At 51.6% G+C, this 22435-nt stretch overlaps 3 protein-coding genes across 3 annotated transcripts; 2 read left to right on the top strand and 1 right to left on the bottom strand.

Annotated features, from left to right (window-relative positions):
• Window positions 1-2892: 2892 nt before the first annotated feature.
• Window positions 2893-9215, top strand: LOC132362826 (myotubularin-related protein 9-like). Its single transcript, XM_059917885.1, has 10 exons — window positions 2893-3170; window positions 3352-3460; window positions 3654-3779; window positions 3895-4068; window positions 4550-4776; window positions 6191-6352; window positions 6535-6676; window positions 6758-6978; window positions 8670-8821; window positions 8903-9215. Exons 1-10 carry the CDS (start codon window positions 2986-2988, stop codon window positions 9034-9036), a joined length of 1632 nt encoding a protein of 543 aa, XP_059773868.1. The 5' UTR covers window positions 2893-2985; the 3' UTR covers window positions 9037-9215.
• A 50-nt stretch (window positions 9216-9265) lies between these two features.
• On the bottom strand, window positions 9266-17295 carry EIF3I (eukaryotic translation initiation factor 3 subunit I). Its single transcript, XM_059917946.1, has 11 exons — window positions 17175-17295; window positions 16995-17087; window positions 15626-15713; window positions 15262-15327; window positions 13912-14061; window positions 13697-13824; window positions 10926-11036; window positions 10725-10814; window positions 10331-10404; window positions 9721-9813; window positions 9266-9591 (listed from the first exon to the last, which is right to left on the bottom strand). The coding sequence occupies exons 1-11, from the start codon at window positions 17175-17177 to the stop codon at window positions 9510-9512; spliced, it is 978 nt and encodes a 325-aa protein (XP_059773929.1). The 5' UTR covers window positions 17178-17295; the 3' UTR covers window positions 9266-9509.
• TMEM234 (transmembrane protein 234) lies at window positions 17084-22311 on the top strand. Its single transcript, XM_059917971.1, has 5 exons — window positions 17084-17312; window positions 17600-17751; window positions 18554-18620; window positions 21445-21537; window positions 21817-22311. The coding sequence occupies exons 1-5, from the start codon at window positions 17297-17299 to the stop codon at window positions 21909-21911; spliced, it is 423 nt and encodes a 140-aa protein (XP_059773954.1). The 5' UTR covers window positions 17084-17296; the 3' UTR covers window positions 21912-22311.
• Window positions 22312-22435: the final 124 nt, after the last annotated feature.

Here is a 22435-nt window from a genome sequence, read left to right as displayed (position 1 = left end):
CTGACAAGCTGCCCCCTGTCCTCACTCGTGACGCTGGCCCTTCAGCAAAGGAATAGGGTCCAGATCCCTGGCTCAGGAGTCAGGAGAACTGGGTTCTGGTGCTAGATCTGTGGGACCTTGGACAAGTCACTGACTCTCTGTTGGGACAGATCAATGATTTCGAGCTATATTCTAAGGAACTTTTGGTTCCCTTGGAAATCCCTCAAGGACTATGTGCAGGGTAAGGGCACAGTTGTGGATGGGCTGCTAGACCTTCCTCTCCCTGCCCCGCCCAGGGCTTCAACCAGAACAGTTTCCTTTTTAAAACTTTGTACTGAAATATAACACACACAGAAAAATTTACATGTCGTAAATACATGGCTTGATGAATTCTCCCAAACTGAACACACTTATGTAAGTGGTACCTAGATCAAGCAAAGGAGTATTACTATCATCCAGGAAGCCTCTTTTGTGCTCCTGGCCTATCACAACTCTCTTAAGGGTAATGTAACCAAGCATAGGGCTCGCCCATGTGCCTGCAGTGCAAAAAGCCAAGCTCTGACAGGGTGTTTGCAGCAAAGTAAGGGTTTATTGCAGGGAGCCAAGCAGGGGAGTAAGAGCCAAGCCTCAGCTCCACTCCAACTTGGTCTTTGAATGTTGGGGTTGTTTTTAAAAAAGGGGAAGACAAAAAAATTTTAAATAAATAAAAAATAAAGTAAAAAAATAAAAAAGGGGAAGAACCGGACTTCCCTGGTGGTGCAGTGGTTAAGACTCCACATTTCCACTGCAGCAGGCACAGGTTCAATCCCTGGTGGGGGAAGTTCTGCATGCTGTGTGGTGTGACCAAAAAAAAAAAACCAAAAACAAAAAAAAAAAAACAGGGGAAGAACAAAGAGGCTGAGATTAACCATCATCTTGTGACGTTTCTGTGACATTTCATAATCGTTTCTGTGACATTTCTTAATCATAGTTTCAGGAGTCAGAATGTCTCTGGTTTATGATTATCTGGCCAGGTGGTCCACAGCTAGGGGCTGATGAGTTGTTACCTCATCTTGTCTTAGAGAAACAACTTGAATTTGTATGTTAATGATAATATCTAGAATGGCAGTTTCAGTACATTAATGATGTTATTGACAGCAGCAATTTTAGACTTCTGGCTCTGTGTTTGTTTGCTTTTGTCTTTTTGGCCATGCCACAAGGCATGTGGGATTTCAGTTCCCTACCAGTGATAGAACCCGTGCTTCCTACAGTGGAAGTGCGGAGTCTTTTTTTTTTTATTCTATTTATTTTATTTTCGGCTGTGTTGGGTCTTCGTTGCTGCGCACGCGGGCTTTCTCTAGTTGTTGTGGTGTGCAGGCTTCTCATTGCAGTGGCTTCTCTTTGTTGTGGAGCATGGACACTAGGCACGCGGGCTTCAGTAGTTGTGGCTAGCGGGCTCTAGAGTGCAGGCTCAGCAGTTGTGGCGCACAGGCTTAGTTGCTCTGCAGCATGTGGGATCTTCCCAGACCAGGGCTCGAACCCGTGTCCCCTGAATTGGCAGGCAGATTCTTAACCACTGCGCCACCAGGGAAACCTGGAAGCACGGAGTCTTAACCACTGGACCTCCAGGGAAGTCCCTGATTCTGGTTGATTAGTGTTCATTTAGCACAGGATTGAGGTCAGAGGGGACATAAAAGAGAGTAAAGTTTTGGACAGAGAGATTAATCATAAACTCAGTAAGGAATCTTGGTTTTAGGGGGACTTGGTTTCAGTAATACTACCCTAATTTGACAGCATAGATTAGTTTTGCCTTTTTGTATACTTTCTAGTGGTTCTCAATCTTTAGCATGGATCAGAATCGTCTGGAAAACTTGTTAAAATAGATTGCCCCGTTCCCAGAGCTTCAGATTCAGTATGTTTGGGGTAGGGCCCAATAATTTGCATTTCTAACGAATTCCCATCCCAGCTGATGCTGTTGGACTGGAATTTTATAATTTATACTCTTTTATGTCTGGTTCCTTTCATAGAGCAGTTCCAACTTTATGTTATATTATCGGGGGGGCACCTATGATTTCATTATTTGATGGAAGGCTTTTGCACACACATGGAAGCCTGGAACCTAGTAGACCAGAAGGCTCTTTAAAGGCAGGAGTACATCTTATTTTTCTTAGTAATCAGCACTTAACACAGTGTAGGCATCAGTGTTTAAGAAATAAAAGAATACTTGGATGGATGGGTCCTCCAGCAAATAGACTTAAACTCTAGTAATTTACCAGCTTAAGTGTGTCTCTTGCCAGACTGAAAACCCTGTGAACAGAACCTTCCTCAGCCATTCTTGGGTCCCAACACCCAGTGGAGGGCCCAGCTCAGTGTACAGGCAATTCATGTTTGGGCAAAGGATGGAGTGATGAGGGATGGAGCTCCTGAGGGCAGCACTATAGCAGAAGTGGCCCCCATAGAGGGCGCCCTCAGGCAGGGACTTCCAGCTGTGGTGGGGGAGGGGTGCCTGCTACACAGCTGCTTGCATTTAAGGTGGACCAAGGGATTTCCCCCACCCAGCCTCCGATGTAGGGGAGGATGCAGACAGTTCCCAGTTTCACACCCACCCTTTCCACCCCTTCCACCAGGGTACAGGAGAAGAGACGGTATTTTTCTTTATTTTTTTTTAATCGGTGAGAGTGCCAGCACCCCACAGTTAAAAAAACCAAAAATGTGAGTGCCTCCTGCGACCCAGGCAGGAGGTAAAGGGCTTTAACAAGAATATTCTCCCCATTTCACAGATGATGAAATTGAGGTTTCCTTAACAGGTTCTAGCCCCGGGGTCTTCACTAAGAAGTGCTGGCAATAGGAGGGGGAAATTCCTGTGAAACTGTGCGATCCCTTCCTCCAAGGGGCCTCCTTAACAGCTGTCCTGCCGGTGTCGCCAGCTGCCCAGCCAGTTCCTGTCCCTTTCGGAGCCCGCGCTCACCCCGCCTGACGCTCCTAGAGTCTGTCCTTCTGCCGGGCCCCAGGCCCACCGCTGGAGGAATGGAGTTCTCGGAGCTGATCCGTACGGGCCAGGCCCAAGCCGAGCTCCTGCGGGGCCCGGAGATGCCCCCGCTGCGCGGCACGCTTTGCGTCACCGGCCACCACCTGCTGCTGTCGCCAGGGCCCCAGGCGACTCCAGACCTGTGGCTGCTGCTGTTGCGTAGTGTCGACTCCATCGAGAAGCGGTGAGACGTGGCGGGGACATCCCCGTAGTCTGGGAGCGCGTGGCTCCGCAGGGAGAGGGGGAAGGGCAAGCGCAGTTGGAGCTGGTGCCCCCCCTGCATAACGTACAATCCTAAGAAACTCCTTTCTCCTCCCCTCTGGTAGAGGTCAGGGGACATTAAGCCTAAGTTTATCCATCCCCAGGGTCGCGGGTGACGCCGGCACCATCACGCTGCGCTGTAAGGACCTGCGAGTGCTGCAGCTGGACATAGAGGGCGTGGAAGCGACGCTGGACATCGCCCGCTCCATTGAGGTACGCCAGGGGTGCACCAGGGGCACTTAAGCTACCCTATCCCGTAACAAGGGGACTCAGCATCCAGTGTTATCCCGGAGCATAGCTAATGGCAAGGGGATGCAGGGTGGTCTAGAGTGCGTGGAGAGGCGGGAGCTGCGGAGCGGAGGGCTGGATTCCGACCTTTCCCAGATCCCTTGCCTTCGTTCCCCAGGCGCTGTCCTCCCTGGAATCGGTCATCACCTCCTTTCCGTTCTTCTACCGTCCCAAGGGCTTGAGATTGGGCGAATCCTGGCACTTCCACCCACCCGAACGCTACTACAAGCGAGTAGCTCGCGAGGTCGGCGCGGTCGTGGGGGCCTGGGGATGTGGGAGAGCCGGGTCTGGAAGGGGCGCGGGGACAGGGCACTCATTGGGTGCCCTAGACCTGGTCTTCGCCCCTCCCTGTGCCGCAGACCAGAGCGTGGCGGCTGAGCGAGGCGAACGAGGACTTCAGCTTGTGCCCCAGTTACCCCCGCGCGGTGATCGTGCCTCGCACCGTGGACGACGATGCCCTGGCGCGCAGCGCCCGCTTCCGCCAGGGAGGCCGCTTCCCTGTGCTCAGCTACTACCACGCTCCCAGCGGAACCGTGAGCCCCACCCCTCCCCAGAGCCCGCCGCTAGGACCCTCTGCGGCCCTTCTTGGCTCTTCTCTGCACTGGCCGGCCTGTTGGTTGCCGGGATGCGGCCCGGGCTCCGGCCCTATTCTGGCCTCGCCCACTCGGCTCAACCCTGCCTTCATCGATTCTGACCCCGCCCCTCTCCCTGGTTTCCGAGTCTCGCCAATCTCTGGCCCCACCTCCGGCTGGTCTGGGCCCCCTGAAGCCTTGTCCCTCTTTTATCAACCCATGACCCGCCCACGTTCTACCCAGCGGGTCCCTCCCCCCTCTGGCCACAACCCACCCAGACCCGGTCCGACGCCCCCAGGGCTCCTGAGCTACCCCCCCCCACCCCGCCCCAGACAACTCTAGACCCGCTCCAGTGTGTAAACCCGGCCTAGGGATCCCCTGAGCGAAGTCCCTGAACCGGGGCCGGGTGGGTACAGTTTCCGAGCTGAGTCCCTGTCCGCAGGTGCTGCTACGTTCCAGCCAGCCCCTGACCGGGCCCCAGAAGCGGCGTTGCGCTGAGGACGAGGAGCTGCTGCAAGCTGTGCTGGCGGGGGCTCGCCCGGGGGCCCGGGGCTTCATCGTGGACACGCGCTCGGCCCAGGCCGCCAAACAGGCCCGCATGACTGGCGGCGGCACCGAGGCCAAGTCCGCCTACCCAGGCTGGAAACGGCTGCACCGGCCCCTGGAGAGGTAAGGGGTCTTCCCATCCTCTCCTAGGTTCTTTCCTGCAGGACTCTTCATGGATGGGGGCAGGGGGAGGGCTGTCTTCTAGGAACGTCCAGGACTGTTAGGTCTTTCCTGGTAGCCATCCTGCCAGGTGAGCATGCCCCCACTGACAGAGCTCATTCCTCTCTAGGCACCCCAACTCTGCCTGGGTAGAAAAAGCACTTCTTTACATTGAACTGAAATTTCTCTTCCAGGAACAACCTCACCACACACACACACACACACACACACACACACACACACACACACTCTGCACTGGTCCCAGCCCTGCCCTTGAGGGCTGTACCCGCACAGTCGTTATCTGCTCCCTCTGTCTCCAGGTGCTGGTAGAACCAAGAGAAAGTCCTGAGGGACTTTTGTGCTTTGAGAGTGGACTGCTCCCCTATCCAGAATACAAAACTCTGTTTATTCATTGATTCGGCCAACATTGACCCAGCACAGAGGCTGAGACGGTGGCCAGCCCAGACACGGTTGGAAGATCAGCAGTAAATGGGCAATTAGAATTCAGTGTGATAAGTAGCAGCACAGAAGAGGCGCACCCCTCTCTTAGAATAGGTCATCCTAAGAAAGCTTCCCTGAGAACAGGATGCTTTAGCTGAGACCTGAAAGAGAGGAGGAGTAAGTCAGAGGATGAGAAGACATTCCAGGTGAAGGCACTGCAGGTGTGCAGGAGCAGGGAGCCTAGTCACTTGTTGTTTTGGAACTGCAAGCATTTCAGTGAGGTGGGAGTGAGGAGTGTGAGGTGGAGGCAGGGAAAGAGAGATGGAGGTAGAGAGGCTAAAGGGGTGACAGGGGCCAGAGCAAAGGTCTTGAATGCCATGATTATGAGCTCAGAGCTTATCCTAAACGCAGTGAGGAGCCACTGAAGGCTTTTAAACAAGCCAGAAAAAGTCTCAGTTAGATTTTCTGGCAGGAGGTTACTGGTGATCTAGAGCAGAACAGTTCCTGGGAAGTAGGAGCAGATACCAGAATCTCAGAGGCTTGTCAGACTGGTTCTCCCCAGGGGGTACTGTGTTGCTCCCATCAGACTAGGGTACGTCAAGGGTACTGTGACACCTTCATCAAATTGGGGTTTCCCAGGGCATTCTGTTTCTCCAGGGGGCTATGTGACCCCTCCCCAGGCATTGCTATGCTTCCCCAACAGACTAGGTCTCCCCAAAGGGTCTCGGGTCTCCTCCACCAGATTGGGGAATCCTCAAGATTGGGGAGACATTTCCATCAGATTAGGTGGGCTCTCCAAAGGGCCCTGTGTCCCTCTTGTCAGATGGGCTCCTCTGAGGGCTCTATGTCTCCCTCACTGGTCTGGAGCATTTGTTCCTAGGCTATGCTCACCAGAGCTTGGGCTGGAGAAGGTATGACCAGACTCCCACTTGTGCAGGGGGCGGCCCCTGCAGGAGAGCTTCGTGCACCTGGTGGAAGCCTGTGGGGACCTGGAGCAGAGCATGGACCGCTGGCTTAGTCGACTAGATGGCTGCCGCTGGCTGTCACATGTGAAGGAGGCACTAAGCACAGCCTGCCTAGCAGCCCGGGGCATGGAGTGGTAAGGCCCCCCCCACCCTACAGGACAGAGAAGAGAGCAGGGTGGGCAGGGCTCTCAATGTCTGGGCACGAAACCACATCTCAGTAAGCAAATACAGGTTTCAAATGGGCCCTTTCTATTCCTGGCCTGGCCACCCCAGGCAGGGAAGGACAGGCCACTGTTGATAAGCCCTGGGCCCACAGGGAAGGGGCCTGTATCCTGGTGCATGGGGCTGAAGGCACGGACAGCACCCTGCTAGTGACTTCACTGGCCCAACTCATCCTAGACCCTTTGAGCCGAACCATGGCTGGATTCCAGGAACTGATAGAGCGAGAGTGGATCCAGGTAAGTGGCTGCCCAGCCCAGCCCTAGCCCTCCATCCAGAATCCCCACTTCCTTGTGCCCATCGCTCTGCCCCCTTCCCAGGCCGGCCACCCCTTCCAGCTGCGCTGTGCTCACTCGGCCTTCTCCCACACCCGCCCCAAGCACGAGGCACCCATCTTTCTCCTCTTCCTGGACTGCGTGTGGCAGCTGGGCCGCCAGTTCCCGCTGTCGCTGGAGTTTGGGGAGGGGATGCTGTTGGCGCTGTTTGATCACTCCTATGCCTCCCCTTTCGGCACCTTCCTCTGCAACAGTGAAAAGGAGAGGTGAGCTAAGGGGGTGTCAAGGTGGGTCAGAGGGCAGGCACAGGACAGGGGCGGGTACCTGCTGCATTGGCAGCCTACTTTCTTAGAAGACATCTTCAGGAATTTGCTGGTGGACCGTGGTTAGGACTCAGCGCTTTCACTGCTGGGGCCCGGTTTGATCCCTGGTCGGGAACTAGGATCCCGCAAGCCACAAGGCGCAGCCAAAAAAAAAAAAAAAAGACATCTTTCCCTTTCAAACGAGTTTCTCTCTTAGAAAAACTCGGAGTGTCCTCTCCTCTCCTACCTCCAGAGCTCACACTTCCCCCTAACTTCTGCAAAGCCAGAAATAAATGGGTCCATGGCCAATCCTTTAGACCTACCCCCACTCTGTCCATAGCCAAGAACAAGTGCTCTCCTAGCTTAAAAACAAGGACTGAAGGGGAAAGTTGCTGCCAAAATCGTTTCTGGGGCTCTCTACCACTTTGCAGGGCTGATTCTAGTGAAGCAATAGAGTAGAGGTTGAATGCTGAGTCAAATTGTTTGGGCTCAAGTTCTGGCTTCACCACTCACCTGCTGGGTGATCAAAATCAACCCTGAATATGTCAGTAGCAAGCAAAAGATCATAATAGTCACCATAGCCTAGAGGTGAGGTGGGGGCATGTGTGAGGATTAGCTGAGTTAAAGCATAGAAAGTGCTTAGCACAGTGACTGGCACACAGTGGGCACGCGAGTGGTAGTTATTTTTATTATTTGGTTGGCTTGTTGCATATGCCGCCAATGAGCTCCCATTAGCCATCTTTCTCTCATCAGACTGAGATGAGGGGAGGGAGGGTTCACTCCTAAGAAGGTAGAGCTCATATTTAGTTATCTTTTGTTGCCCAGTGGCCTCCTCTCCACCATGTTGTTTTCACTAACTCTGCTTATCATCCAGGTTAGAAACTTATTTTTACCCCCCTCTCCCCCATCCTTCATATTTAGCTTTCCTTCTAAGAATTAATTTTTTAAAAATATTTATTTGGTTGTGCCAGGTCTTAGTTGCGGCTCACCGGCTCCTTAGTTGTGGCATGCAAACCCTTAGTTGTAGCATGTATGTGGGATCTAGTTCCCTGACCAGGGATCGAACCTGGGCCCCCTGCATTGAGAGCACGGAGTCCTAACCATTGCGCCACCAGGGAAGTCCCTCTACTAAGAATTTCTTAGCTTAGTTCTTTCCTGTCCAAGGCCCCTCCTATTACCCTAATCCAGACTTTCCTTTCCATGTGGACCACTGGAACAGCTTCCTCACTGCTCTTATTATCTCCACTTTCATCTTTTTTTTTTTTTTTTTTAACTCATCAGTCTAGACCTATCAATATTCACCTTGGGCTCTTTCCCACTTTCTTGCTTTTGCTCCTGCAGTTCCCCCTCCTAAGTATTTCCATGTTTTTGCACACCTGGTGAACTTCTGATGCTAGACCCAGCTCAAATGGCACACTCTTAATTAGCCTTCCCTGATCCTTTCAAAGCAAAGCTAAGCAGACCTCCTTAAGAACTAGGACTTTGTCTTGTTCCTGCTTTATTGTAGTGCCCAGTTCAGGATCTGACTCGCAGTAACATCTGCGGGAGAGGGTATCACTGCCCTGGGGGAGCTGTCACCCTACTAACCAGGGCCCTCACGCGGAGTCCCAGAGGGCATAGCTGAGCCTGGAAGCTCACTCTCTCACCCCCTCCAGATGCCTGTGTGAAGTGAGGACGCGAACACATTCCTTGTGGTCTGGGCTCAATCAGCCAAAAGAGCAACGAAAACTCCGGAACCCGCTCTACGCCCCCAATCCCTTGGCCATCTGGCCCTCTGTGGAGCCCCAGAGCCTGCGACTGTGGCAAGGTGACCCCCTCTCCCTCCTCCTCCCTGGGGGAGTTCTCCCCTCTGCTCAGCTTCCTTAGCTGTCCTCCTCCTCTTCCTCAGGCCTGTTTCTGCGCTGGACCCATCCACCTGAGCCTTCAGAGGTAGCATGGGAGAAGGTGTGGCAAATAGCAACAGATCAGGAGAAGACAGAAGGCTCTCAGCCAATAGATTCAGCCTCTGAGCCCCAACCCTAAGTACTGGTCCTTGGATGGTGGTTGAGATGTTCCTGAAACTTCTCCAGGCCCCTCAGCACCGTTGGACCTTGAATGACAGTGCCTGCAACCCAGCCTAGCCCATAATACTGAAGTTCCAGGTTTGAAGTGTCCAAAGTGTAGGGAGAAGGTCCAAATAATAAAGGTATCCATGACTGGTATGAGCTTGCTGGGGCATCACTGAGAAGGGAAAGTAATGAAACTGATGAAATTTCTGACCAGAAACCATTTATTTCCAAACTAATTTATTTCTCAGAGTCCAAAGCCTTCTGTGAACCTGGCCCATATGGAGATCCAGCTTCTTTTTGTGGTGTGTGTGTGTGTGTGCGTGTGTCCACGCCGTGCGGCATGTGGGATCTTACTTCCCCGACCAGGGATGGAACCCATGCCCCCTGCAGTGGAAGCTCGGAGTCCTAATCACTGGATAGCCAGGGAATTCCCAGAGATCCGGCTTCTTAAGCCTCAAACTCAAATTCAAAGTACTGCGGGTCGAAGTAGTGGATGCGGACATAACCATCTTCTCCGCCGCTGCTGTAGCTGGAAAGAGACAGGCAGGGCCCAGTCAGAGGCCTGCCCTGGGGGAGGCAGGCCTAGGGGGCAGGGCATGGGAAAGGGGCAGAAGCGGGCAGACCAGGGCTGAGCTCAGCTCCCTTCACTGGGCCCTACCTCTTGCCATCAGGATGGAAGGCAACACTGTTGATAGGTCCAAAGTGACCCTTAACTCTTCCAAACTCTTCTTCAATGGCCAAGTGGAAGAACCTGGAGGAGAGAGCGGGGTGGGAAGTGACAGTTCATTCATTTTCCATCTCCTTCCAAAACATGTCAAGAGGTACCACTCCCCAAACACAAACTGTAAAGTGGGGAAACTAGGAAAAGGGGAAATGAATGTGAACAGAACAAGACAAAGCGGGGGGAAGATTGGACCCAAACGTCTTCCTTACTGTGTGCTGCGCAGTGCTCTAAGAGCTTAACAACTATTAAGTCATTTATTTAATCTGCACAGTTTTATGAGGTAAGTATATTACCATTGTCCTCATTATACAGTCAAGGGCAATTGGGCACAGAGAACTACAGTGATGTGTAGAGCTTCAGAGCGAGCCCAAGAGTTCATGCCCTTAACTGCTGTATTATACACTTGTCACAGGAGGGCCACAGATCTGGCTGCACTTCCTAGCAGCCAATGAATTAAGGGAAATCTCTTCAGTTATATGGTTTGTGTCCATCATGAAAGACATTTCATGAAGTTTCAGTTTGGAAGAGCTCCTTCCCCCTTTACCTGGCCTCGAACTTGCCAATCCTGGTGGAAGTGGTGGTTACATCCATTGCTTCCTGACCACCGCCCAGCACCACCTGAAGGGAAGAAGAAATTCTAGACAGGCCCAAAGGGCAGGCAAATCCATTTTCTGTTTTTCTCCCCCCACCCCATAAGCCTTTAATTATCTCCCACGTCAGACTAGGAATATATTAAGGGTAAGGAACAAACATCCTTCAGCCACCGCCTACCCTGTCCCCTGGGGCTTCCCAATCATTCAGCCTTGTTGCTGCTCTGAGAATCTCCTCTCTGCCTGACACCATTTTCCCCCAGAGATCTTTTCTTAATTGCTAGACAAACAACTAGATCCTGGAAACATTCTGAGGCTTTAGCAAGAAGCTCGGGTGGGGTCCCTTACATGGTCATAGTTGGGAGAGAGGGCAGCTGAGTTGACGGGACGTTCTGTCCGGAAAGTCTTCTGGTGTTCAAGGGTTGTGGAGTCAAAGAGCTAGAGAGAGAAGGCAGGGGAGAAATCCGTAAAAGGAGCCTTCTTGAGGGGAAATCGAGAGCCAGGCTGGAGGGTGGGATCAGCCCCACCAGACCCCTTGCCCGGGCTCACCTTGGCTGTGTTGTCCTTGGATGCAGTGACAAACATGGTCATGTCCCTGGATAACTGGATGTCATTGATCTGCCGGGAGTGCTCCTTAACAGTCACCAATACCTCCCCAGACTGCAAAAGGAAGAAGAGTGAGGCTCTGACCAACCCGATCCTCACTACCCCGCTGCTCAGCCAGTGTTCTGGACTGTTTCTTGTCCCATGAAGGGGAGGGGTCTGGGTTGGGCCTGCCTCAGTGTCCCCTGAATCAACATTTACTCCCACTCCCAAGCCCAACCCGGCCCAAGTGTGCAGGTTTCGTAAACACTGCTAGCCTACCTAGGAAAACACACACTTATGGTGACAAATCTACAGACCTATTAATTAATCATCATGTAACAGTAGAGAAGTTTCCGTTTAATCCTTCCAACAAATATTTATTGAATGGCTACTATTTGCCAAGCATTGTGCTAAACACTTAACAACACCTATTTCCTTTAATCCTCACAACAATCCTATGAAGTAGGTATTTTAACAGAAATTTTAAAAGGAAGAAACTAAGGTTCAGAGAGGTGGTGTGACTGGAGATCCTAAAATCAGTAAGAGGCAGAATCCGCTCCCATCTCCTTCCCTCGTAGGGTCTTGGTCACAGGTCATGAGGACCACTGCTCGTCCATCCTTTTCTTAGGTCTTTTCAAAAGGCCGTCTCATCTCCTGATTTCCCTTCCCACTAAAAGAACCTGCTAGACTATGTAGTACAGAGTTTTAGAGTCTGCCCTTAAAAGTACCTCTCTGTGGGAGCTCCCTGGCAGTCCAGTGGTTAGGATTCTGCGCTTTCACTGCCAAGGGCCCGGGTTCAATCCCTGGGCAGGGAACTAAGATCCTGCAAGCCAAGCAGCATGGCCAAAAACAAACAAACAAAACTTCTTTGTGCCTCAATTTCTCTATCTAGAAAACAAGATTATTAAAAGCCCTGAGGGGGGACTTCCCTGGTGGCCCAGTGGTTAAGAATCTGCCTGCCAATGCAGGGGACACGGGTTCGAGCCCTAGTCCAGGAAGATCCCACATGCCGTGGAACAACTAAGCCCGTGCACCACAACTACTGAGCCTGCGCTGTAGAGCCTATAAGCCACAACTAATGAGCCCACGTGCCACAACTACTGAAGCCCAAGCGCCTAGAGCCTCTGCTCCACAACAAAGAGAAGCCACCGCAATGAGAAGCCCGCGCACCACAACGAAGAGGAGCCCCCACTCTCCACAGCTAGAGAAAGCCCATGTGCAGCAACGAAGACCCGACGCAGCCAAAAATAAATAAATAAAATAAATTAATCTTAAAAAAAGCCCCCAGGGGTAATTCCCTGGCGGTCCAGTGGTTAGGACTTGGCCTCTCACTGGCATTCTCACTGCAGATCCCTGGTCCGGGAACTAAGATTCCACAAGCTGCATGGCGTGGCCAAAAAAAAAAAAAGCCCTCAGGGTCACTGTAAGGATACTGGGACTGGGTCTTACTTGACTTTGAATGACAGGCACCTGGCCTGTGCTCTGTAAACATTTGTTAGATGACTAAAAGGCCTCAAGCATTGGGCCTCAAACAGAGACCCTCAGAAGACTGTCATTTCCTTTCCTGAGTTACTTTCACCTATTCTGAGGGAAGAATGTATTTCTGTCTCCTCCATTAACTTGGACACATGGTAGGGATGTATCTGGCTCTTACACTTCAGGGAACAAGTACCAGCTTTGCAGTCAGGCCTACCTGGGGGCACAGATCAGCTCACTGTTTGCTATCATCAAGCGTTATTTACGTCTTTGCCCTTGGTTCCCATTCCCTTCCTGCAGGTAGGCCTGGTACTTTAGTGGACCATAGTCAGTGCTTGTTGAGTGACTGACTAACCTTTATGGTATTATAGTCCAGTATTCTTCAGAAACCCAGGCACCCACATCTGAAATCTGAGACAGCCTGGACTTTACCCTTTTCCTAACCCTCCATCTCATCAGTCACCTCTGAATGTCTCCTGACTGTCAGGTAGTCCACATCCCCATGACTACTGCCTAGTTTATGTCCATTCTCCAAACTAGCCTGCAAGAGTTTTCTAAAGAGAAAACCTGATCATCCATAACCATTTGAAGATTCCCTCCTGCCTAAGGGAAAATTACAACTCCTTTGTCTCCTGACCCGAAAACTATCTAGTCCTGGTCCACCTCCCCCAATACCACACTCCAATGATAAGAAACTCTCTTCCTGAAGAATCTGCCTATTCCCTTAACTCTGTGCCTTTGCAAACGCTGCTCCATTTGTCTGTGGAACGTCCCTCTCTTCCGGCTTGAAGCTCCATTTATTCTTCACAGATTAATGTACATGCCACCTCCTCTGCGACAGAGGGCACTTTCTGTACTTGGCTGAGACCTCTGTGGTGGCAAAACTCACAATCTGACCCATGTGCTAGCTGTTTGCCAGTCTGTCTCCCCCGGGGCAGGGCCCATGTCTGATTCACTTCTTTGTCCTCAGAGGCTAGCAGGGGGCCTGGCACTCAGTAGTGGCAGGAGAATGCTTAATCGTGATCATTAGTAACATATCCTGAGTACTCTATGACAAGTTTTTCAAACACCTGATGTCAGCTGATCCTTGAAACATCTTACAGATAAATAGGCTCCGTGAAGCTATGCAATACGCCCAAGATCACATAATGAGAAAGGGGTGAAATCTGTATGTGAATCCAGCCCTCTTAACCACTGGGCTTATCCTGCCTCTCATAGAGAATCATTCTGATGGGCTTAGGCCTCACCCACCCCCTTACCTTGGCGCTATACTGGTTGAGCTCTCCGCCCTCGTGGCCTGCAATGATGCACTCGCCAAGGGGTCCCCAAACAGCACTGGTGATCTTGGAGTCGTTGCAAGGGATCTTCATGTAGGGCTCGTTGTTGTCTGTGTGGGGCAGCAGATGTCAGGCCCTGGGCTCTGGAGTCGAGCCCTTCACCTCAACCCTAGCCCTGAGCCCCAGCACCGGCTCACCAATCTGGCTCGGATCCCGCAGATCGAAGAAGCTCACGAAGCACTGGTAGCCCATCTGCTTGTCCGTGGAGAACATGATGATGTTGCCCCCGAAGTCAAAGCCACAGGTCCGGACTGCTGAATTGGTGTTGAGTAGGGCCAGCTGCTTCCCTGGAGACAGGCAGAGTGTGGGCTAGCCCTTGCCCACTGCAGGGAGGACTCTCTCTACACTTGCCTATTGGGACTTCCCTCATGGCACAGTGGATAAGACTCCGCGCTCCCAATGCAGGGGGCCCGGGTTCGATCCCTGGTCTGGGAACTAGATCCCACATGCATGCTGCAACTAAGAGTTCGTATGCCACAACTAAGGAGCCCATGTGCTGCAACTAAGGAGCTGGTGCAACCAAATAAATAAATAAATATTTTTAAAAAGCAAAACAAACAAACAAAAAAATACACTTGCCTATCGTCACGTTGCACTGTTTCTCCTGCACTACTGACTCTAGTGCCCTCCCCCCCTTTTTTCCTCACTGCTGTGCTTTGGCTCAAGTCTTTTAACTTCTCCCCACAGTCCCTCCTCAGACACCTGCCACTGTGGCATTCACAGTGGACTGCATTCTATCTGTCTCTGCCTCAGAATGCACTCTTCCACAGCAAAGTCCTGCTCTAATTTCTCTGTGTGTCCCCAGTGCCCAGCAAAGACCTGGGAGAGATCTGGATTACCAGTAAATATTTACTAAATGGAGCAGCTTAATAGGCTCCCCTGTCTTCTGTCTGTTCCTCCAGTGCTCCCCACTGCTATCTGGGCTTGCTAAAGCTAAACACGCTCTTCCCTGCTCAGGGACCTCCACGACATGCCAAATCCTACAGAACAAAGCCATGCTCCTGAGTTTGCATTCAAGGCCTGTTCTGGCCCTAGCCTGCCTCAGCTTCCCCACTGCTGTCTATTTCATCTCCCAAGAAGCAGGAACTCCCGCCAGATCAGATGGCTTGGATATGATACTCGCCCTGCTTTCATTCCTGCATGTTCCAGAGCGATGACCTCTTTCTCATCCTTCAAGCCCCAGCTCATATGACATCTACTTTGGGAAACCTTCCCAGGCTGTTCCCACCCCCATTCCAGGCATTCAGTTGCCCCCCTCTGGCCTTCCACAGTGCTCTTTGCTTCCTCTAACATGGCTTATGTCTCACTGTATGCCTCTTTTCTCCTCTGTCTTCTTTATTTTCTTGTCTCTTTTTCCCTAGACTAAGAACCATCTCTGGATTTATCTCTATTTCCCCAGAACCTGTTCACCTCAACAAGGTGAACAGGTTCTTGGGAAACCTGTAGGTCCTCACTGTTTGCTGTAAAAGTGAAGGATCCAGGCCTACCTGTTTCACAGTCCCAGAGACGACAGCTGTTGTCAGCTGAGCCGGTGAGGACATGCTTGGTGTCCCCTGAAGAAGGTGTTAAGAAGCATGACAGAGTTCACCTGAGCCCTTGTCCTCTTGGAAGGCCAACTGAATCACCTCCCTGTTCAGCACCAGAGAGCCTTCCTTCTTCTCTCATCCTAACCTCCTCATCCAGAACTGGAGCTTGTCCTAAATGCTCCCCCAACCAATGAACAGACCAAGGAGGTAGGTAGCATCATTCTCTAGACCCACATGAGCATCCCAAACTCCCAACTCCAAGTCAGCGGCCTCTCCATTGCTGGCAGACCCTGGGAGCACAGACTCAGAGCCAAGACAAGGATACAGTCAGCGTCCACACACCACACAGCTCCGGTATGGCCCATATAGGTGCCCAGCCTCTCACCATTCACCGAGTACCATACATTGACAATCTGGAGGAGTCAATGACAATATGACAGGATGATAGGCATCTCAGGCAGAGCAATGGCCTCCTATTTTGCCCCAGGAGCCCCCAGCAGCTTCTACCCAGGCCAGATTCTGCCCTCTCCTGCTCATCTCTTGGGAAACAGCAGGTTGCTGGTAAAAAGACCAACTCCTGGATTCTCCTCCTTCCAGCAGGTAAGCAGCAAGGGAGTCAGGAGGCTCGCAAAAAGTCTCCATTTGCCACTACACCGGCCCTTTCCCAGACTCCTAAGCCCTCAGAAAAATAAAAGGTCAAGTCGGGTGCCAGCCTAGCAAAACAGCAGCTTTGGTGTTCTGTCCAAATGGGAGCAGTTGGTAGTAGGGAAGCCTGGGTTCCCATCCCTGCTCTGCTACTATCTCACTGTATTATCTCAAAATTAGTGCTTCTCCCCTCTGAACTTCAGTTTTCCCATCTGTAAAATGGTCAAGACAGTAACGCCTTCTTCAAAGGGTAGCTCCAATAAAATACTGTCTAAGGAATTTAAAATATAAGTGACTAACATTAATTAGGCACTCACACACACTAAGCTCCTTACTTGAATAATCTCATTAATCTTAAAGACAACCCCAGAAAGAAGCACTATTACTACCCATATTTTGTAAAAAGGGACACTTTAAGTTTATAAAGGTTAAACGACATGCTCAAAGTCACACTGCTAGTGAACGCAGCACTCAGGATTCAAATCAGGTCTGTTTGGTTTCAGAGCCCTCACTTTTAGTCACTCGAGTTAACTTCCTCCATATAGAGGTGCCTCAAAAGGCAGTACGGTGAGGGGCTGTTTGCAGTCAGTGAGCGGCAGGAAAGGGCTGACTGAAATGATACCAGGGACATCTTCATTAAGGCCTCTGTGTCCCTCACCACCCAAGGATCAACTTTCCCTTTCTTCAGGTGGTCTGTTCCCCTATCCTTGTAGAATAGTTTTGTTCTTCCCCAGAATGGTCTCCTCTCCGCTCCCTGAGCAAGCTGACCCTCGTCCCCCTTCCCCTTCCACAAGGTCCCTTGCTTTTCTTCTCCCCAGCTAGTCCTTCCTTCTACCAACAACTGAGTCCTTTCCCACCTCTCCAGGTTTAATGTTCTCGCCCTCCTAATCCCGGGATGGTCTCTCCCTACTTCTCAGAATGGGGCGCTCTTTGGGTTCTCTCTCGCGGCAAAACTGGCCTGTCCACCCTTCGCCCCGGCAGAATGAACTCGCCCCCTCCCGGGCCCCCTCCGCACTGTCCCGGCGGCCCGCCCTCCGGCCGACGCTCACAGGGTCCTTGGCCACCGTGAAGAGGAGGTCTCCCTCGCGGTTGTACTTAATCTGCGTAATGGACCGCTCATGGCCCTGCAGCAGGATCGGCTTCTGTGGGGACAGGACGGGAGTGTCAGCGCCCAGAATCGGCCCCGGCCCGGACGCCCAGGGCAACAACTCTAACTCAGAGGAACTCACCATGCCGGCGGTGACGCGAGGAAAAACGCAACGCGAGCAGAACCGGAAGAGGCTTTGGCACCACTTCCGGATTACGGGTATCCGCCCCTTCGTTCCCGGAAGTGGAGAGGAGCGGCGTTGCCATGGCGGCGACCCTGGGTAGGCGGGCCCCGCCCCTCCCCGGGCTTCCAGACTCCCACCCGGAACTCATTTCTGCTCCACCTCCACCACCTAACCCCGACCACTGCTGCAACCCCGAACCTGGGCTCCTGGATCCACCTCCCCGGCCTCCCGGGGTCTGTCCTACCCGCCAATCACACCCGGGGCGTTGGAGAGCAAAGGAGGGCTGTGGGGTCGGCGGGCTGGGGATGGGAGGCCGGAGGAGGGCTGGGGCCGTGCGGTGGGGCGGCGGGGGAGGGTGGGGCGTCACTCGCATCTCCATCCAGGGCAGGTGCTGGCTCTGGTGCTGGTGGCCGCTCTGTGGGGTGGCACACAGCCGCTGCTGAAGCGGGCCTCCTCGCACCTGCAGCAGGTTCATGAGCGGACCTGGGCCCGGCAGTTGCTGCAGGAGACGAAGACCCTCTTCCTGAATACTGAGGTGCGTCGGTGAATGACCCCTCTCTCAGGGGTAGCCGCTAAGAATTTGGTCTCTGGAGTCAAACAGGTCAGGGTCAGAATCTGCGCTCCACCACTTACTCGCTAGAAGCTCTTGGATGAGTCCCTTGTCTGCCATGAGCCTCAGTTTCGTCATCTGTAAAATGGGAATAATGTAACCATCTCATGGGGCAGTTGTGAGGATTAAGTGAGGTCAGGCACATAAAGCACTTAGCATTGGGCCTAGTACATAATTAGGGCTCAGATCTATGATGTTTTGAGCTGCTATTATTAATATTTTATTATGGTGATCCCTCCAACAGACCTTTCCGGAGGGAGGGCTTAGGGCTCAAATTGGCCCTGGGGAGGCAGGATATGGAGAACTACCTGTGACCCCAACGCTGCCAGTCTAGGCTAGTGGGAAAGACAAGACATAGACACAACTGCCTCTTAGGGCTAAGGGCTTTGAGAGAGGTACAGATAAGTGCTGCGTGAGTTCACAGGAGGGAGGCTGGAGCTAGGGGACCGGGGGAAGGCTTCTTGGAGAGAGTAACGCTGGCATTCAGGGACTTGCAGGATGGGGAGGATAGGAACCAGCAGGGCTGAGGGGGAGGGCATTCAGGGCAAAGGCATGGAATTCAGTCAGTGACGTTCCCTCTGCCCCGGAAGGGTTCTTTTCAGAGGGCTTAGGCCCTAGGCCCTTATAGCTACCCCTCCCTCCGAGGAAAGGCATATCTCAAAGCTCAAAGAAGGCAGCACTGCTCAGTTAAGCAATCACACTGACTGCAGTTTTCTTCTGTTTCCAGTACCTGATGCCCTTTTCCCTCAACCAGTGTGGCTCCCTTCTCTACTACCTCACCTTGGCATCAACAGGTGGGTCTCTGGGTTAGAACTGCTATGCTTAGTGGTGGAGGCCACCCGGAGAGTCACTGCGGGGAGGGTGTCTAAAACACCTTGTTGCCATGAGTGAGGGAGAGCCCACTGTCTCTGGTTCCTGAGTTGCACCCTCTTCTCTGGGCAGTAGGGCATGGTGGGCTGGTTATGAGTATGCTGCCAGGCACGAGGGTTGGTTTGAAGCCTGGCAGTCTCATGCAGTGGCAGAGGAAGAAAGAAGGTTCATTTTGCTGTGCCAAGGGCTGGCTTTGACACTCTTGCTTCCACTGCTTGCTACCTGCCTAACCTTGAGCAAGTCCCTTATTTGAACCTTGATTTTTTACAACTGGCTTCATAGCACTGAGAGCATTAAATTCAGTGTATGAAAAGCATTTGGCAGAGTACCTGGTGCACACTGTACCAGGAGGAGCTCAATAAATATAAATTGCCTTTCCCCCACTGTTGTTAACTGCCCTCTACTGTGTCAGATACTGTTCTAGTTTTACACATTTTAAAAAATTCTCATCTTGATCCTATGAAGTAGGCATGATCGTCTCCACCTAGGAGATGAAGTTACAGAACTTTGGGCAACTTATTGCATCTCTCTTTAAGTCCCATTGCATGTCCGTGCAGAAGGATTTGAAGCCATATATTACTAAAGTTTATGCTCTTGAACTTTGCTATGAGAATTTCACCTTTCCTGGAGTCTCACCTAGGCACCCCAGGGACTTGACGGGAGTTTGGGTCCCACATAGCCCTGGGAAACCCCTCAGAGGCCATAGGAGGGTGAGCGGATAGGCCGACCTCCAGACCTGCCACGTCAGCTTCAGCTAGAGTCACTCCGCTTTCATCTGTCCTACATTTTGAGCTTCTCATAAGACTTCATTTAAAAGAAAGTTTGAAAGCCTCTGGCACTCCCTGCTGCCCAGAATGCTGAGCCCTCTGGTCAGCTGACTGCAGTTAGCCATCTACCAAGTTGTGAGCAAATTGGAATTTTAGGATCCTATTATCTCACCACCTACTCTGTATCCTTTAACGCCCACCCATTCTAATAATCAGAACAGTGGTCTCTATTTATTAAGGATATATTCAGCCAAGGATATACACACGTTATCATATTTCATCTTACAACCCTGTTGTAAGGTGATGTTGTTATCTTGCGATCACGGTTTTTCATGTAGGGCACAGGCTCAGAGTGTTTGAATGACCTAACCAAGGTGACATAGGGAAACCTGGGTCAGCCTCACTCCAGTGCCCTTGCTCTTCCCTTGTACCATGCTGCTTCCCTCCCCAATCTACTGTTGCAAACCAGACTTCAGCAGCCACTGCACTCTATGTAAAGTGTGAAAGCTTAAGGAAGGAGCTCTGAGTAGGTAGCAGTTGTGTCAGTTTCTTGGATGGCTAATGCCAGCCTTGGTGGGGCCTCGCAGGGGATGAGGAGCTGCACAGTTCTCTCCTCCGCCACCTGAAGCAGGTGAGGCCCGGGAGGGCTGGGAAGGAGTGTGCTGAGAAGCCAACATGCACGGTCTGCCTGGCAGTTATGAGTCTTGTAAACTAGTAACTCAGCTTCTGATTTCGTTTTTTGTTTTGTTTTTTTGTATGTGTTTAAGAACACTTAACGTAAAATCTATCTTCTTAAAAAGCTTTAGGTGTACAAAATTTAAGTGTAATAAATTTTAAGTTAACGGTGTTCTTAACTAACTCCATTAGTCTTTTTGAAGCTTGTTTCTTGCAAGTCAGTCCCTTGGGGCTTCAAAACTAAGGAACAGGCTTCCCTGGTGGCGCAGTGGTTGAGAATCTGCCTGCCAATGCAGGGGACACGGGTTTGAGCCCCGGTCTGGGAAGATCCCACATGCCGTGGAGCAACTAGGCCCGTGAGCCACAATTACTGAGCCTGCGCATCTGGAGCCTGTGCTCCACAACAAACAGAGGCCGCGATAGTGAGAGGTCCGCGCTTGCCGCAACCAGAGAAAGCCCTCACACAGAAACGAAGACCCAACACAGCCAAAAATAAATAAATCAATAAATTTAAAAAACAAAACAAAACAAAAAAAACATGTTCTTAAAAAAAAACAAAAAACTAAGGAACGGACCCTGGACTGTGGTGACCTCTACTTAAGGCCCAGCCTTGTGGGGCCTGTCCTGTACCTGGCTTCCTATCACTGACATTTTTTCTCTTCTGTAATTCCGTAAGGCCCAAGTCTGAGCTGAAACAAACAAAATGTGCTTCACCTGCAGTTTTGGTTTGTCCTTATCCATCTAAATAGATTCAATAAGGGCACAGGCTTTGGAGTCAGGCAGACCTTGGTTTAAATCCTCAATTTGCCTCAATTTATGTGATGTCTTTGAGCCTTTGATTCTTTTATTTATGCAGAATGATGCTAATGCTCTTCCTGCAGTGTTTTTGTGAAGATTAATGAGATGTGTGCACAAAGCACCCGGCACATAATGTATACTTGATAAATGTGTTTGGTGTTAATAGCTACTGCATCCTTTGGGTTTTGGGTACTTGTCTGTCCAGATGTCCTTGAGATCTCAGAAGTTCTCCTTGAGAGCAAAGATCTCATCCTTACCAGCAAACCAAGGTGGTCCCAGACCTTGTAGTTCAGGTCTTCATGCTGGAATCCTGAGGGAGCACTGAATTTAGAGTCAGGAGACCTGAGTTTGAATCCTGAGCTTTGCTGTGACTTCATCTGGAAAATGGGGTCATGAGATACCCTTTTTAAAAGACTGTCTTGATGATGTAATGAAAGTGTTTTGTGCCTAGAAAGACATTTTTTTTTTTTTTTGCATCTCAGAGATTCTTTTCATTCTGATCACTCAGATCTGACCCTAGCTGTGCCCATCAGTAACTCTCTGGCCATCATCTTTACACTGATTGTTGGGAAGGTCCTTGGAGAAGATATTGGTGGAAAACGTAAGTCTGGCCACTGCAAGTTTGGGGAGCCACTACTTGGGCTTTGACACCCCTGGGTTAGTTTTTTCCAGAGCCATCTCCCTTGGCCCGGTGAGGAGAGGATCTTCCCCGAGCCTGCCCCTTTCCTCTGCAGCTCCACTGCTTCCTTGTGGCCATCAGAGTTTCCTTCCCCTGGGTAGTCTGGGGACAGACCCTGTCTGAGCCCTTCCCTCAGCCCTGCACCAGCTCCTCCTGGCATGGCTGGTCTCAGAGCCTCTCAATTTTTGCCCATTATCCCAGGAGCATTCGCAGGCATGGTGCTCACCGTGGCAGGAATTACACTCTGCATCACAAGCTCAGTGACCAAGACCCAGGGGCAACCATCTACGCCTTGAGTGGACCAAGGCCACCCTCCGGCTCTGCTGTCTCCAGGAAGCCCCTGGGCCATGAGGTAGAGGCAGTGAGCATGCGGACTTAGCCCTCCCACCCCCCTCCACCCCCCAGCCTCAGCTTCCTCATCTCTTGGGATAATAGCTACCTCATGGATCGTAGTAAGAGAACAAAAGTGAAAGGGTTTTGTAACTTCCACGTGCTGTTCACCTGCTCGGATTTAGCACAAGAGACTTCACACTCACCCTCACCCTCAGCAACCTTTCTGCCCCAGCAGCACTCTTTCTGCTGTCATGTCAGGCCCCAGGCCCCCAGGCCTGCCACTGTTCCTGTGCCTGACCCAGACTATCCCAGCAGCTGGTTGGTGGACCGCAGAACTCCAGCTGCAAGAAGAGAGCCAGCTACAGTCTTTGAGCCAGAAATGCAAACAGGAGGGCTCCAGGGCTCAGCCTTGGCTGGCTGAGGAGGGAACTGAGAGGAAGGTGCATAAGAACAGCAGACGTTAGGGAGAGGACTTTGCTGTTAGCCT

Source organism: Balaenoptera ricei, chromosome 1 (assembly GCF_028023285.1).
Source record: "Balaenoptera ricei isolate mBalRic1 chromosome 1, mBalRic1.hap2, whole genome shotgun sequence".
NCBI lineage: Eukaryota > Metazoa > Chordata > Mammalia > Artiodactyla > Balaenopteridae > Balaenoptera > Balaenoptera ricei.
The sequence above is the reverse complement of the archived record's forward strand: the minus strand, read 5'-3'. Positions and strand labels throughout refer to the sequence as shown.